At 40.4% G+C, this 17,486-nt stretch overlaps 1 protein-coding gene across 2 annotated transcripts in view; it reads left to right on the top strand.

The window, feature by feature from the left end:
- snx29 (sorting nexin 29) overlaps positions 1–17,486 on the top strand; it is a 185,047-nt gene that overhangs the window by 154,455 nt on the left and 13,106 nt on the right. For both annotated transcript variants that reach the window (XM_039788209.1, XM_039788208.1), the window contains exon 21: positions 11,840–11,979. In XM_039788209.1, coding sequence (XP_039644143.1) covers positions 11,840–11,979 — 140 coding nt within the window. The remainder of the gene's footprint in view (positions 1–11,839; positions 11,980–17,486) is intronic.

Raw genomic sequence — 17,486 nt, 5'->3', positions numbered from 1 at the left:
GCTTTGCTACAGCGCAATTTACGGTATAGTGGGCGGAGAAAGACGCTGATTGCCTGACGGGTGTCAGGGTTGATAAATACTACGCAAAATGTGGAAGCATAGCGTGCGCTATTACCGAACTCGCATAAACGGACGCAGCGCAAACTGCGCTAGTGTTAGTAAATCTAGCCCTCAGTGCTGCTGCTCATCTCACAAATGCATGTTCCTTACAAATGGGGCACCATTTGAAAGGGAACTAAACAGGCTTTCCAACGGTATAAGATTTATTGCCAAAAAGCATTGTTACCACAGAGAAATAATCCACCAAACACAAATTTCCTTACTTTTTGTTTCAAGTTTATATACATATACAAACACACGTACACATACGTATACAAGGCAAAAGCTGTCTGTCTCGCTGTGACTCATACAACCCTACGCCGCGTGGCGCTGCAGGTGTAGACTGTTAAAAGATACGTTAAGCAACACATCCGCTCTACGATCGCGCCTGATACGTTATGCGGGGAGTGTAGCCAAAACGTTACACACTAAGATACTTCAATACTTTAATACTTTCTGCTGAACAGCCTGCAGACAAAAAAACTAATCTTAAGTTATAACAACTTTAAAATTATTTCTTTTAAATGCATATACGCAAGTTGAAATCATATAATAATATTTTATTTATTATTTTATATATATATATATATATATATAAAATAATAAATAAAATATATATATGAATAAAAATATATTTAAATAAAAATATATATATATAAATAAAACAATATATATATATATATATAAATAAAAAAATAAATAAAAAAATATATAAATAAAAATATAAATAAATAAAAATATGGTAAAGTTCGCGTGACAATTGCTATTGTTTACATTCAACAGCTGTCACTTAAAAAAAAAAAAAATTATGTTCGAATGAATTCCGCTATAACCCAATAATCCACCTCCAACTGTTGACCAGGAAAATAGCACGAAACCATTGGCGAGACTGTGGGAGTCCAAGATACCTACAAAAATGTGGACCCACAATTTGCTCTATAGTGTTACTAGTGGTCAAAAACTACTCGGTACCATCAGGGATTTCACCTTTGCATACCTTTGTAATGCAGCTACTGTAGTGACTTTCAAAAGTGCATACAACATGCTTAATATATGATGATATTTGATGATAAGGAATTTATTTATGAACCTTGTTTGGCAGCTTCTCAAAACGTTTAGTTACGTAAGGACGATGACAAAACCTGTTGGTAAAAGGTGTTGCTGCTCTGTTGCAGCTTCGCTCCCAGCCCTTCTGTTTCTGTTTTTGTGTCCCTCCCTGTTCATGTGCATTTGTATATTTTTCTCATCTTTGTCTCCCTGTTTTTGTTAACAATCTCTCTTTAAGCCTCTTTCCCGCTTTCATCCATTACAAAGTGACACTTTCCAAAGCTGAGTTTTGATACGCATACAGAAAACCCCCACACACACACACACACACGCACAGGGCCTCTCACTATGATGTGCGGCTAATGATGGAGAAATGTTAATGTCAGGAGCGATGTGAGAGGGGGAGACCTTCAAAAGCCTTTTAAACAGCATCGTGAATGTCTGCTCTGCCGTGGCTCGCTGTGGAAAGGATAAAACATACGAGCTGTCAGTGGAGATCAGGTAGTATAGGAAATGTGTGCACACAAACAGCCCTTACTAACTGTATTACATGCACAGAAAACTGTCAGTTTCATCTTCACACATACACACACACACACACACACACACACACACACACACACACACACACACACACACACACACTTCCCAGAATGATTGACAGCTCCGAGGGAAACACAGCTGTAGTTGTCAAAGAGCATCTGCTATGGATTTAAGTCATTAGAAATCATATGGAAAAATGATGTACACATCACACATCACATGTAACAGGTACCCTACACACACACACATACACACACTTAGATTACCTAAACTAACACTTCCAGCTTCCATGCTGGTGCCCTGTGATTGGAATGTTTAGCTAATCTCCTGCCTTGTGCAACACAGGAAGGGAAGGTGAATCACAGAGGTGTTAACCGCTCACTCTCTGCTCTCGGTTACATCTGACGAGTCAGAATTTTTTTTTTTTTAACCAAAACGAAATAGATAATTTGTGCCGTTGTCTGTATTGTTTTTAGCAGTATTTTACGCAACGTTCTCAACGTTCTCAACCTTTCCAGTCCGAGCGGCAGTGACATTTGAAGCATGACTTGTCATATTCAAAAACTACTTGTTCCTGACTTCGGTCACTGACTTTTTACAAACCAACCAAGAGGTGTTAACATGAAGTTATGTGGACGGACGGGTAACTCGTTGATTGGACAGTTTCGATGATTGTCATCCTGCATCATCAGGACCCACACAGGGAAATTAAATTCCGGTGACTTGACAGAAGTTTATGCAGCACTTTAATGCTTTTTTGTTGTTGTTTTTTTTATGCTAATTTATATTCTTTGGTGTCACAAAGAGCTCACAAAGAAAAAACTGAGTATGCATTATTAGTATAATTAGACTGAAAAACGACCACATGTTATGAATAAAGACTAACGGGTAGAGACAGGACGAGAAGGAGGCGTTTTGTACAGTACAGTAATGATTCGAGGCTTGTTACTGTGTGATCGTTGTAACACACTTTATAATGGACTTAATGAGCTGAAAAAGTACACGCAGTCGGATACAAGCACAGCAGTTTTAACAGCTTTCGACCCATCGGGGAAAATCAGGGAAAATACCCACGCATAGGTGTTACCATGTTTACCAAATGATGAATACGTTATATATATTGCCTTATACAGATCAATTATAAGATCCCTTGCTGAACATATTTCATGATCAGCAGGTTGATTTATTAGTAGTGGTCAAACAAACTGCACCGGAGTCCGAGACCCACCTTTTCAAGTGCTCTCGGTTCAGTTGTTTGGTCTGCACCAGGGTGGTGATTGACAGCTTTCACATCAGCCCAGATGAAAAATACAAACAGTTTTAACCGAACCAAACTGGTTAGGTGGGAACGCGCCCTAAATAACTACCACAAACTAACTCATCTGTCGGATAGGTCCCATGAACAACCCAAACATTTCTGTGTAATTGGGTTCAGCTGTTTACTTGATACATGTGTCTTTTCGTTAAAGGTCCCATGGCATGAAAATTTCACTTTATGTGGTTTTTTAACATTAATATGAGTTCCCCCAGCCTGCCTATGGTCCCCCAGTGGCTCGAAATGGTGATAGGTGTAAACCGAGCCCTGGGTATCCTGCTCTGCCTTTTGAGAAAATGAAAGCTCAAATGGGCTGATCTGGAATCTTCTCCTTATGAGGTCATAAGGAGCAAGGTTACCTCCCCTTTCTCTGCTTTGCCCGCCCAGAGAATTTGGCCCACCCATGAGAGAGAGACATCATGGCTTTCAAACGAGCAAAGTGGCAGCTGGTCCAGGCCACACCCCCACCCTCCACCTTGTCCCCCCCACTCTCTCCTCCTCAATAGCTACAGACACCAAAATGGCACATACTAAGGAAAGCTCATTGTGGGACTGGCTCTAGTGGCTGTAATTCTGCACCAAGGCTGAATTTCAGGAAAGAGACTTCAGATACAGTATTAGGTCTATGTAAAAGCATCCAAAGAGCACCATGTCATGGGACGTTTAAGCAAATTACTTTTTAATTCAAAAGTTGGCTCTTTAAAGCATTTTGAGCGTAATTCTCAGAACTCTCAGAAATACCTCAGTTTGTCCTTATTTCACAGTGAAGTGAAATAATGTGGAAAAAGAAACAACCTGTGATTGCATTTCAGAGAAGGGAAGCTTTCATCATTGCATTTTTTAATATGTACAACTCCAGGTCGAGTTGTGGTACGTGAAGTTTGAAAGTGTGTAGTTGACAATTGAGAGACATTACAGTCATTTGTCTTGAGGATTAATGCAGGATAAATGGAGCCAAATGGCGTATGTGTTGACATTTAGAATAAGACCTCACTCAGAATACCCTGGCCCAGTGAAATACTCATTAGATTTAGCTTGAAACGTTAAGCATTAGATTACCATTTTTTTATTTTTTATTTTATAATTTAACTCTTTCTATACCCTTTTGACTTTTAGGTATCTGTAGATCATCTATCCATAGATTACAGATCATGTATGTATGTGTATATGCAGAACCCTTTTCGGACTGTGGTGCTTGTAAACAGGACACCTTTAGTTATCACTATTTAGGTAGAAATCATGTAAATACAATTGAGCGAATCATCATTTGGATCCATTTCATTTAGAAGTTGGCTCATTTCACACTAGCCAGTGGCCGAGTTGACCCAGACAGTGGTAGCGGTGGCCCCGTGAGGCCTCGTCGCCATCCAAACTTTGCCTCTTTGACTCATTTGTGTATCTGTTTATCTCAGTCCTGCTAATGAGACTCTCCCTCTCTGTGTCTCCAAGCGCTTTAGGCGAGACTGTCCAGCTGTGTGACCTAACAATACAGATGATGTTACACACACACGTGCACACACGCACGCACGCACGCACGCACGCACGCACGCACGCACGCACGCACGCACGCACACACATAGCTACACACAGCCACACACAGCCTGTGACAGCTCTTAATCATCTGATTTGTCAGGGGCCTGGCCAGGCATACAGGCTAAATGTTCCCAAGCCGCGCCTGTCAAATCCCTTCTGATGCCAACGCTGAGACAGAGAGGGGGCAGAATGATTACATCAAAGACACGTTGTTGTCACACCCCAGAGTCCAGCTGTCAGCTTTTCTCGCTGGCCGCACCTCATCTAGATTTTTATGACTTATGTCTAAAGGCATTTGCTATTCCTTTTTTTTTTTTTTGTTCTCATCCACTCAATATCAATTTCTCTCATTTGCCCACTTGTATAACTGTCTCTCCTCCTGCTCACGCAAGTCACTCATCTGCCTTAGGCTTCGATACAAATTGCTTCATTTTTGGCTTTTATCTCTTTCCCTTTTTTCTTTTCTTTCAAGGTCGCAAATGGAGACGACGCGGTTTTCTTTTCCTAGGAGCTACAGATTAAAAGACACAATGGAAAAGAATGTTTTAGGCAGTTTCTTCAGTACAGTAGAAAGCACTCTCAATCAGCGCGTCCATGTTTAGTGAGCAGGCATATGAGACTGTGTGGAAGATATACTTTCATTTTCTCAAGTTCTGACGTCAACAATTGCAGACTAATAAGATGTGTCGGCGATTTTTGCATATCATCTGCATGTGGAGTGAGAGCTTTGTTTGTGTTTAGCTCTCAGTACTTGCTTTGTCTCTGTAATTGAGAGTTCAGTTTCCCTCCGAGGTACCTGTCTGTACTGATCGCTTCCAGCCGCATCGGAGCCGTGTTAACTTACTGCTGATGCAAACCGAATGCTTCCTGCTGCTGCTTCACATTAAAATGGATTAAAATCGTTCCACTAGCACACCAGCAAGAGGCTTCAATTGTGAAGCTGCTATAGAAAATATATGTATATCACTAATCCAGCTGAGCTTTTTTTGGCAATGATATGGACATATTTGGTGCTTATTGGTCAGTGGGTCAGTTTAAAATACTGCTAGGAGGAACAGTATAAGCAGGAACAGCCACAGTGAACTATTAAGCGACAGAAAACATTTTTTTTTTTTTTTGCTTTGCTGTGCAGCGAAAAAACATTTGCAATGTATGAAATGTAAAAGCATGGCTTGGGAGGTCTCGGTTGCTCAGCTTGAGCCATCCCCACCTGTATTAAGAAATGGCCAAAGTAGACTGGACTAGTGTCAATGAATTTGATCACGTCATCAATTTCACTGTTACCTTTAGGCTCTGATTTAGCTTTCAGTCCCTGTTAATCCAACACTTTCTGAAGTGAGTATTTTTCAAAGCAGAAGTTCCACAGTTGGTGAAAGTTGCTTATCTGCCCTCTATCTGCCAGAAAAAGTTTTGGGATGAGAAAAAACACATCACTTCCTCTATATCATGTCAGTTAAATCGGCTAGTACAGAGCAGCACCCCGCTAGCTGTAGCTTATAACAGCGGCAAAACCGCTCCGCCACACCACAACTCACTAAACACGACATCTCACTTTGCTAATTTGCACGCTTGTATTGGCCAGCGGGGACCATTTTTGTGCAAAAATAAGAATAATATGAGAGAATATTGCAATATAAACTTCAAAAAAAAGTAAGGAAATTGTGGTTGGTAGAAGTTTCTCACACCAAGGATACCATAAGAGTAATGAGCCTCACCAGTACAAATAAAAAAAAAATCCCGTAAAACGTAACCTCCAATCAAACGCGCCACACCATGACACCACCACCAATTTCAACCTCCTACACAGCTGCCCCAACTACGATAACGGCTCACCAAACCACAACAACCCCGTCCAACAACGCCAAATTACATGACAAGTCAGTCCGACACACAGTTAAACAGCGGGGCCATAAATTCGGGAGTAGGTAACGGGTGGGGGTCACAAAAAACAGGAGTTTCGCTTGTAAATACGCCTCCAACCCTCCATCAAAAACAAAAACAAAGGGCAAAAACACAGAAGAGGAGAACATACAGAATATACATTTGTATCTCATCCCAACACTAGAAATATCACACTATCAACCAATCAACTCCATAATAATAATAATAAAACACCCAAAGCTTGACTAATATCACGAGGAAGGAGGTAAGATAAAACAATGATCAAACACCAATGATGCCTTTAGATAAACAAAGGAATTAACACAATGAATAATTATGGCTTTTGATGATTGTAATTACGGTAACATTTCATACGAGTCCTGAAAGGTAATCATAAGAAAGAAACGGCACTCCCACAGCGACCATTTGCCCTCGGCAGCCGCCCCATCTGCTCATACAAAGAGAGGAGTGCCAAGGCTGCCCTGATTAATTAATCAGAGACTACAAAGTGAATTATTAACCAGTCTTTGTATGTTGGGTTCACATATTATGCAATATACATGTTTTACGCTTTTAATTATGACAAGTATAGTGGAGGTATGAGAATTCCTGAATTGCCTGTGATGTTTTATGCATGGCCCTGGAGAACAGCCTGCTCCGCCTCGCTGTGGTCCAGCGTCGGCTGACTTGGTGGAAAGTGTTGACCTTGTTTTGTTGCCAGCATATACCAATGCTGTCCACTCCCATTTAATTCAAGTGTACTGCAGGTGTAAATCAGCGCTTAGGTTGATGTTCCTGTTTAAAGTGGTGACCTGGGAGATTGTGTTTACATTTTATTTTGACTGTATATGTGGAGCTAAGAAACTTTTTGTTTCCAGAAAATACACCAGACACCAAGGGCCAGATTCACATAGAGGATATACTTACACAAAATCTGTTCACAGTCTGCTCATTATAAGTGTCTGAATTGCCAAGACAGCAGCTTATTATGCAACCAGCAAATCTGGCCCGGGACTTCTATTACATGGCATCCCTACATCCCTCCTCTTCTCTCTCTCTCTCTCTCTCTCTCTCTCTCTCTCTCTCTCTCTCTCTCTCTCTCTCTGTGTGTGTAAAGAAATAAAACCAAAAAAGCCATAACAGGAATATATGTCACACAGTTATTCCAGAACTTTAAGCAGGATCGAAGTCTTGGTCAAAAGCATCGATTTTCTGTTTGGAGAAAACAAAAGTGGTTGATACCATTAGGTGTAGTTAGCCTACTTTTTTTCAGTGTTTTTTTGTTGCCAGGCAACATGTAGTTCTTTCCTCCCCCAGAATTGAAAGGCGTAAACCTGGCAGTACGGTCACTGAGCAGTTGTGGAGACCTCGCTTCTCTTCCATTGACTTCTCACCTCTCCTGCTTATCTCTTTTCTTCACTGGGAAGTGGCATTTAGGTGTGTGTGTGTGTGTGTGTGTGTGAGAGACTGTGTGTGTGTTTATGCATGTACAGTATATATACGTCCAGTTTATCTTTCTGCCGTCACATGACCATTTTATGATAACGTATAACCACATACGCTGCTGAGAAGCATGCATATAGAAATGTCTTATCTTGCAACTAGAATCCGTGACATTTATGACGTCTAGAGGTGAGGGCAGGAAGAATGGACACAGGAAAGAGTCCATAAACAATTTGTACCGTCATACAAAGGCAAACAGTGTTAACTACAGAAGCAATGAAAAAAACAAAAGTGTGAAGTTTTGCCATAAATGACATCACATTTTCTCTAAAACAGATTACAACTACTGTACTCTAATCTTTACCGAATGTGATGGGAAAATGTAATATCTACCCATCTATTCATTTTTACTAGTTTGTTTTAAGAAAAACCCTTAGCTTACATGAATTAAATGTCTGTTTTTCTGTATGTCCTTTTACTTTTAATATTTGTAGTAAAATCAGTTGAATACATTTCAATATTTGATTTAAATGTATCTTAACCACACCATGCATACATTCACAAAAGCTGAGAAAGCAGCTACTGAGATCCGCTAAGCTAGTTACCCGTAGCAGGTCTTCACCGTTGTGATTGGATTGAGCGTTACTGCCACGTTTATTTATGAGGAATGACTAACTCAGTGAACCAAGATGTCAGTTCATGGATATTGGAAAAATTTATATTTTCCATTTCAATTTAAAGGGGAAATAATAAGTTAGCCTGGCTAGCTCTCACTTGCTAGCTTTCCTTGGATATAGCTCTCTTGCTTTAGCCGTCTAGTTTTAGCTTCGTTTTGTAGCCACTACAAATTCAAAAAGCCTTTTTTTTTGACGTTTCTACTTTTCTACGGCATAATAATTTATTTTAGGGTTAAACAGATGTCAAAAAAACAGATTCAGGTTTCAATTTATTTACAAAATATGTAACTGTCTTCGTAGAATCTTCTTCTCCTGTAGAAGACAGAAATAGACCTTGCTCACCTCCATGTTTTGCATCTGCCTGTCCTTCCCTATATGATGATGAATAACAATAGACTGATTAAGGCTTCATGTCAAATCAGTATAGCCGTGTGGAAAGAAAGATGGGGTGTGTGTGTGTGTGGGGGCGGGGGTTTGGAGGACTAGGAAAGAGCAGTGTTGAGATAGCTTGATGTAAGCAGACAAGATGTAAGAGGACAGAATCAGCCTTGGACCTGCATCAGTATGCCACAGCAGTTTCTGCTCTGCAAACAGGACCTGGCCTCCTCAGCCCTCCTCTCAGTCTCCACAAGAGAATGAATCTGTCACGATGTCCATTAGTGTCATTACTGCTCTGACATCTATGAAAGCAGTCAGGGTGTCCCTTATTGTGTTGACATAACCTGAAACCCACGCTTGCACGCACGGCCTAATCTGACACATAACATTTACCCAGTCCTACCTCCCCGCAGCAAGTGTTCAGCTATCCACTACTACTGCCTTAAACTTGCACACTTATGCACTACTTGGGGCGACGGTGAACCTCTTATCTACTTGCCTGTTTTAAGAGTTGTCTCTAGCCACTGTACTGCATATCATCTACCAAATGTTTGGTAGGTTCACAGATGCCAAATGTGAATGTACTGTACCATGAATATGCAGCTGATGTGCATGTGTGGACATATTGAAATTCTTCCCACCACATTTTCCGCCTTGTTATTATACACAGCTTTATTTGGATACGCAGTGATCCACACACAGCTAGTGACTCAGCACAAGGGTACAACATTAGCAAAACTGTTGACGATTGTTTTTAATTTGTTTTTAATGATGAATACGTTTGCATGCACTCATGCACACATCTGCTTACAACAAGTTGTGGATTTGTTTCCCTGTAAAATGACAAGTTGTTTCTTGACTCACACAAATCAAATTTAACTAAAACTATGAATCATAATTCTTCTGACATCATATCACACTTATACATTTATATTGATAACCTCAAAATGAAACCCTTCAGGACACATGGGTGGAGCAGAGCCAGAATGCTTGCCACTGATTGGTTAAGGTGGCTTTACATATCTGTGTAGAGCTTGGGGCAAAAGTGTGACATTCCTCGTGCATTACACCCTCTTTGATTGTTTCCTAATTGTTTGCATTGTTCTGCATGTTGACAAAAAATATTGTTATGGATATTGAAAAATATGAGCTGCTAATAGCGCATCAGAGTCCCCCTAAGTAAAGTAAAATAACATGAAGGGTTAACCTTCTGACTATTTGATTGGCAAATTGTTTAGTTTTTTTAAGGTTAGATTTTCTTCTGTTCATTGTAAGAGTTAAAATAACACTAATAAATTCAATTTTTTTGTCTTTTAAACAATAAAACCAAAATAATATGACCATGTAATGTAGACACTCCCACAAATACGGGGAAAAAATAATTATGTATGTTGCCGTATATTTTTCCTTTTACAGCTGTTATGTATTTAATTGTCTTCCTTATTTTCAATAAGAGGCAGTGCAATCTTGAATTGTATCATATTTTTTAAGGCATTGCTGGTAGTGCAAATGTCGAAAATTGCAGGTGGCTTGAAACCAAAAAAGAGGAGTTCCCATGGGACTCAGATGTTAAAAATGTATAAACAAACAGTCCATTAATTAATGAATTAAAACCGACAGCCTTTTGCTAACAGTGCATTAATTGTGAAATTCTTTGTGATACCAGGACTTTTTGTACAGAAGAATGACATTTATATTTTAAGACAAGGCAATTAAATTCACTTGGGTGTTGGGATTTTAGATCAAAAGAGAAGCAATAGTTTCAAAACCAGGAAAATATTGGCCTCCTATAATGGCTGTTTGTTCCAGTCCTAAGCACCACAGAGTAAAACGGAGCGTTGCCCAGGCTTTGTTCTGAGCCTAGCTGGATGCCGATTAGCCGTGCTAACATTGGCCATGTGGCTATGTGCCTGTGCCTCCAGAGTCGCTCAGTGAGGGAAGTCTGAATACTCATACTGTATGACCTTGCCTACATTCATCAGCAACCAAATGACAAAATAAACTCAAATATCGAGGTGTGTTAATCCTCGAAAATGCATGTTTGTGCAAGTGTATATGGGATTTGGAAGCCTGGTCATTGGCAGCATTATGAGCAATTTTATAGTGTAGTAGGACAAATGGGCAATTTTATAGTGTAGTAGGACAAATCACACGGGACACCTATGCAAGATGTGATCCTGGCACAGCAACATGACATAGGGCCCTATTTTAACAATCTAAGCGTATGTCGTGGAGCGCAGGTGCGTTTAGGGCATGTACGAATCCACTTTTGCTAGTTTAACGGCGGGAAAAAGGGTCCGTGCGCCAGGCGCATGGTTCAAAAGGGTTGTACTTAGTGTCTTAATCAATCATAGGTGTGTTTTGGGCGTAACATGCAATAAACCAATCAGTGTCTTCTCCCATTCCCTTTAAAAGCCAGGTGAGTTTGTACCTTGGCGCATTGCTATTATGATGGCAGATTTGCTAACCAGGAAGGAGAGATTTTCAGGAGAAGAAACTGATCTGCTCATTTTTGCTGGCAACAGATGCCTGTTGCATCTAAAAAACATCACCAATGGGAGCGGTACAGTAAAACAGGAAAGTTGTGGGCCAGAAAACCAAAAGCAATGAGCCTAAAGACGCTATAAAGCTCCGTAGAGCTGAAAGGAACTGCAGAATCGGTTGATCATTCTTTGTCATCACTACAAGCAAAACACCTTGCACTTGACACATATATAATCCATCGTTAATCTAAAAATATTTGTTATAGCAGTTTTAATATATCCCACTAATTTATTATTTTAATGTGATGAAGAGTTGCATGTTGCAGCTTTAACCTCAGCTTTTCCAAGCACCATTTTATCTCTATAACTAACTTGTTCTTCTCTCTCCTTCCCACTCTGTTTGTCTCTCTAACTTTTTTTTTTCTCTCTCTAGCCTGCAGGATGCCAAGTTTGTGGAGGAGAGGAGGAAGCAGCTGCAGGGCTACCTTCGCATGGTGATGAACAAACTGATCCAGACGCTGCCGGAGTTCGCAGCCCGCCCCACCAAAGAGACCCTGCTGTCTCTGCTGCCTTTCTGCCTGTAAGTGGACACACACAGGCATGGTCAATACAGGTCCAAGTCTTTATGCCTGTGTGTGTGTGTGTGTGTGTGTGTGTGTGTGTGTGTGTGTGTGTGTGTGTGTGTGTGTGTGTGTGTGTGTGTGTGTGTGTGTGTGTGTGTGTGTGTGTGTGTGTGTGTGTGTGTGTGTGTGTGTGTGTGTGTGTGTGTGTGTGTGTGTGTGTGTGTGTGAGTGATTCAGTGATGCCAGCACATGTGTGCAGGTGCAGGCCTCCTGTCTGTGAATGAATGCTGCAATGTTACAGAGAATTGACTGGAGGAATCCAAACAGGAACAGTCAGGGAAAGAAATCAGGAAATGTGTGAATCTTTGTAACTTTATTTATATATTTGTAGCATTAGATGGCGGTTTGTAGTTGTTTTTTTATCCACAGCAAAATGGTGGAATCAGCAATACTTACCAATTTAAAGAAAAAGACATGTAGAGCTGCCTTTAAACATTGCAGAAATCCAACTGTATGCTCACACGACATCTAAAAAGGACCAACACCAGTTTTTGGTAATACTTTGTGTGTATTGTGCCAATTTAATCTACAAGATTTTCAGAAGGAATTGGCTGCCACAGCTGTTGTGGTAGTAGTTGTTACAGGATGCAAACAGGGAGGATTAATGTCACTGACAATGCCAAATCCCTTGTAAACTAACTTCAGCATTTCCCTGTTTACAGTCATACGCATAATTCACACATACAAGAGTTTATGTTCTCTCACGCGCACTGAGACTAGCAAGTGTGAAAGTGCTTGATGCCTTCTACCCACCTACCTACCAGGCTATGTCTGAAAATAAGATGTTCGAGTCATTTCCTGTCAATATTCGCATCAGTTTCCACTCACTGGGATCAGTCAGCTGGCGTGACCTGTCACACTGTCTGACTGGAATGTCATTTCCTCTCTGGAGACATGTGAGTCATCGGGCAAAGGCAACAACAACAACATAGTTGACAAAGATAAAGCTCTTCACTTTGTGGCCTTGTTAAAAGCCAAAAAATGTCTCGCATTCTTATGGGATGTTAGCAATTTTTCAAATAATTCTCTTGGCATATGTATTTTTATTTGTAGAAACAATGAAACAAATGCAGTCTATGTGATGCTTTCAGCCCATTCGTATCAGTGTCCCTGGGTTGGAAACTGGAACAGGGCCGCCTAAAAAGATGGGTCTCAGTCTGGTTCTGGTTCTGAATTAGACTCTGGTGCGGTTTGTGTTATGAAAGCAAAGCAGACCAACTGCACCATACTGTGTGATGGTAGATATGTGATTTTATAATGAATTCAAAGGATAACCTACAAATCCATTTGTTTATCGTGAGAACTGCCCAGGAAGCAGTCTCCTAGGACCACAGATTTATCCAAGACCATTTGGTAACCATGGTAACGTGTATGTACCTTATTTTCACACATTTTCCCAGATACATCAGAAGGAACAGAAATTAAACCGAGGCATGCTGCTTTTTGGTTCTACTCTGTGTATATAGACCATCTCCCTCGTATTATTACATCATCCTATTTCTACCTCTTCTACATTATTTATGACATACAGCAGCTATTGTCAACTGGCGGCCCGCGGGCCACATCCGGCACGCCAACGCTTTCAGTCCGGCCCGCAGAATAATCATGAATTCTGAAAATTTGAAGAGGAAGAAAATGCGTTCTGGTATTTAGCATTTCAAGCATTTATATAGCAGGTAACATTACACAGGTAGAGCACAAACCCAGCCCCCTGTATTTGCATCTCTACTCACATGCCGGAATTCTGTAAAGCGATGCCCTCGCTCCACACGCATAGCTGAGCCAAGTGGTGTGTGCGTTACAACCCGCACTACCTGACTGGCAACGATACAGTCTACGGGCCGCTGGCGCAGATGAACTAACGCTAGGCTCGTTGCTGTAAGTAGGCTAAAATAAAACCTTTGTGAGTAAAAAGTCAACACTTGTCAATACACTCACCTGTTCTACAGGCATAAACATGTAGAAAGCGATATTTCTGCTCTGTCTGCATGCAGTCCACTCTTGTCCACCGCGCTGTTTTACGCAAATAGCTCTACTCTGCAAATAGCACTTTTTCTTTTTTCTTTTTTTTTACAGAAAAGCTAAAACAAAAGCTGTCGGTTTGTAGTAGTCAGTTTATCGTTTGCCACGAATCTTGAAATTTGGACAAATTCTTGTAAACTTAGCTGCTGGCTAAACAAACCATCCTCTACGCTGGAGCGGTAAATCTATGGATGACCAAAACAGATGCATGTGGCTACTTATTATGCACGTGAATGACGCGATTGTTATGTTCGAGTTCTTCATTCTTGATGATGATGCTGGTTGTATTATTTTGCAACAGCATCGTTTCATTGCAAATGAGGCATACAAGACGAATGCGTGGCCTGCTTATCAGTCCATTCATCATTAAAGCTTGGGTTTTCCACGTCAACTTTTGGCTTCAGCCTCTTTGACAGTGACATGTTTACCTGACAACAGCCGTTTCTTTCTGCAAGCATTTTCCACCAATCAGGATGCTGCATACTACAGTAATGTTTCCATAATCACAGACTTTAACCATCACTCCTCAGTGAACTGCTTCCTAGTATGAGATCATTTTCTAGTTAAAGAGCCAGTTATCATTATGGAGTTTCCATGTTTTTTAAGGAGTTTGCCCACACTAATACATGTAAAAAACTATAGCATTAATTCAGTTACAAAGTGAAAAAAAAAAAAAATCTTACTATTAGGTATAAATACTTTTTATTTTCTTTATTTAAAAGTCCGGCCCCCGGAGTGTCTGCTTAGAAAAATTCTGGCCCCCCTATTTGATGACTCCTGACATACAGTATGAGGTCTGGTTGTGGTCGTGACTAATAATGCTTGTAATTAATCACTGCTTGGAGAGTTAATGAGAGAAGATAAATAAACTGCATTGGAGTGCAACATCACCTGCTGTCAGCAAGAAGAGAAGTAAGGGAGAAGTAAACGTAGCAATACCACGGTGTAGGAATACTCTGTTGCAAGTAAAACTCCTGCATTCAGAATTTGACTTAAGTAAAAGTGCACAACATTAGCATAAAAATATACTCAAAGTACCAAAATTGGGTGGTGATGGAGCAGTGGATATGACACATGCCTTTGGTGTGGGAGATCTGCGATACATCAACCAATGTGTCCCTGAGCAAGACACTTAACCCCTAGTTGCTCCAGAGGCGTGCAACCTCTGACATATATAGCAATTATAAGTCGCTTTGGATGAAAGCGTCAACAAAATGACATGTAATGAAAAGTAAAAGTACTCATCATGCAGAATGGCCCATTTTAGAATCATAAATAATATTTTATTGATTATAATTATGGATGCTTTATTGTGTTCATCACTTTAATGTTGCAGCTGTTAAGGCTGGAGCTAATTGTAACTACTTTATACACTGCTGGGTAGCTTAATCTATAATAGAGCATCATTTATTGGTTGATTATATTTTCGTTTAATAATTTGAATCTGTGAAGTAACTTAAGCTGTGAGATAAATGTAGTGGAGTAAAAGTATAAAGTAGCAATAAATGGAATTACTCAAGTAAAGTACCTCAAAATTGTACTTAAGTACAGTAGTTGAGTATATGTACTTGCATTCCACCACTGTCTCAGTCAGTGACTACGTTTACATGCACAAAATATTCCCGTTTTTGCCCTTATTCCGAAAAAGACGATATTCCGACTAAGCTGTTTACATGGCTAATGAAAGTGAATATTCCACTAATACTGTATTCCAGTTTACATACAGCCATGCAAAAAAAAAAGTTTTCCACCGTTTTTCGACTGTGCGAACACAGCCTCCCTCTTTCATTCCTTCAACCATCTTCTTGAAAAGGTCAGTGTTGCGATGTTTGTGCATATCCAAAACCCTGTTGTTTTCCAAGTCTTTCATAATGTTTAAAAGTGCGAGTGTTTCTCCTTCTTTTCATTTCGGCATGCATCTTTACCGCAGCCTTGCAAACTGTTGGCTGGTTGGTTTGTGTACAGCAACCGTAGCAACGCACACAGCTGACCGTAGCCGTAAATAAGCAAGAGGCTGTAAACTGCAGTAAAAACCCTGATTGAGACGCATATTCCTCTAAAACCCGAATAATACCGGCATATCCCACATGTCTTAATCGGAAAATGCTACATTTCGGATAAAGGCCTTATTCGGAATATCCGAACTCTGTTCATGTGACCTGGATCAAATTTGGAATATTGTCACATTCGCATAATAGTGGAATATTGGTGTGCATGTAAACATACTCACTGAAATGTGTTTCCCCCACGGTTCCATGTAACGCCGATGGTACAGGATGACATCACCAAAATTGTCCAATGAATGAGTTACCTCTCAGTCCATATGATTCTATCTTTTACACACTTGTAGTTCTTTTGTCAACTACTCCGTGTGAACATGAAACCAATACTAAAAGTCGTGGAGTATCAGGGGACCTTAGTAATGGCTGAATTTGACCGATGGGTTACAGGAATATACTAGAATACAAACTAAACGTGTGGCCAGGGCAACAGTAGTGGAAGCAGGCCCTGCACACCCACTCAGGTGATTTCAATTACTCGGGCTGATTAGGCCTCTGCTCAGGTTAAAGCTGGGTGGAGCTTTCCTAGGAATTACCTAATTAAATTAAATAACAAATTGAATTTTAAAAACCTTTTTTTTTTTTTTTTCAAGGGGCATCACACGTAGCAAGTAGCATCAGTGAAATCAGTAGAGAGACATTCAAATTGAGAGGTAAGTCTCTAAAGGCCGTAGTCCAGGAGATGAAGGGTACAACATAGGCCTGTGTAAACCCCCAAAAGCGCACACTGCTCATTGTCGAGTCTGCCGTGAGAGGCTTAATAATCCTATCTCTCCTTCTCATATCTCCGAGCTGAAATAGAAACCTTTCTAGTTGAATGGCATGAAATATTACAGTGTCAAGCCACATCACATTACTTTCTTCTGTTCTATTTCCTACATTGAAATATTGTTATTCTGGGTTTAATACGCCTTCATTCATACGTACATCTACTTTTACAGTAACTATGTGTTTGTGATTGCGAATGCCTGCTTAAGTAACAAATTCTCCTGATTTTTATCTCAGGAACACAGCAGGTTAACTATTGGGACACCCTGGCCAAACTCTGCTCTATTTGGTGGTGTGAACAGCTGATGTTTTGGGCCAACGCTCTTTGGCTGTGTGACCAAAAGGTCACCTTGGAAAAGGTTAGCATTAAAGTTGAGATGATGCAGCAGAGAACCAACAGTACATCATGTTGACATGTTTGCACAATATTATCTTGAGCATCATATCAAGTAACATTCAGTTGATGGTTGAGGACTTTTACTTGCATATGCAGGTCTGTCTCGGCCTGCTGTGATCTGTGCTGACACTGGAATTCTCACTACCATGATGCAATGGAACTGCGGTCGACATTGATCAACCCAGATCAGCATTACAATAACAGTAATATTTGTGAA

Source organism: Perca fluviatilis, chromosome 21 (assembly GCF_010015445.1).
Source record: "Perca fluviatilis chromosome 21, GENO_Pfluv_1.0, whole genome shotgun sequence".
Lineage (NCBI taxonomy): Eukaryota > Metazoa > Chordata > Actinopteri > Perciformes > Percidae > Perca > Perca fluviatilis.
Note: the sequence above shows the minus strand (reverse complement) of the source record. Positions and strands in the feature narration are given on the sequence as shown.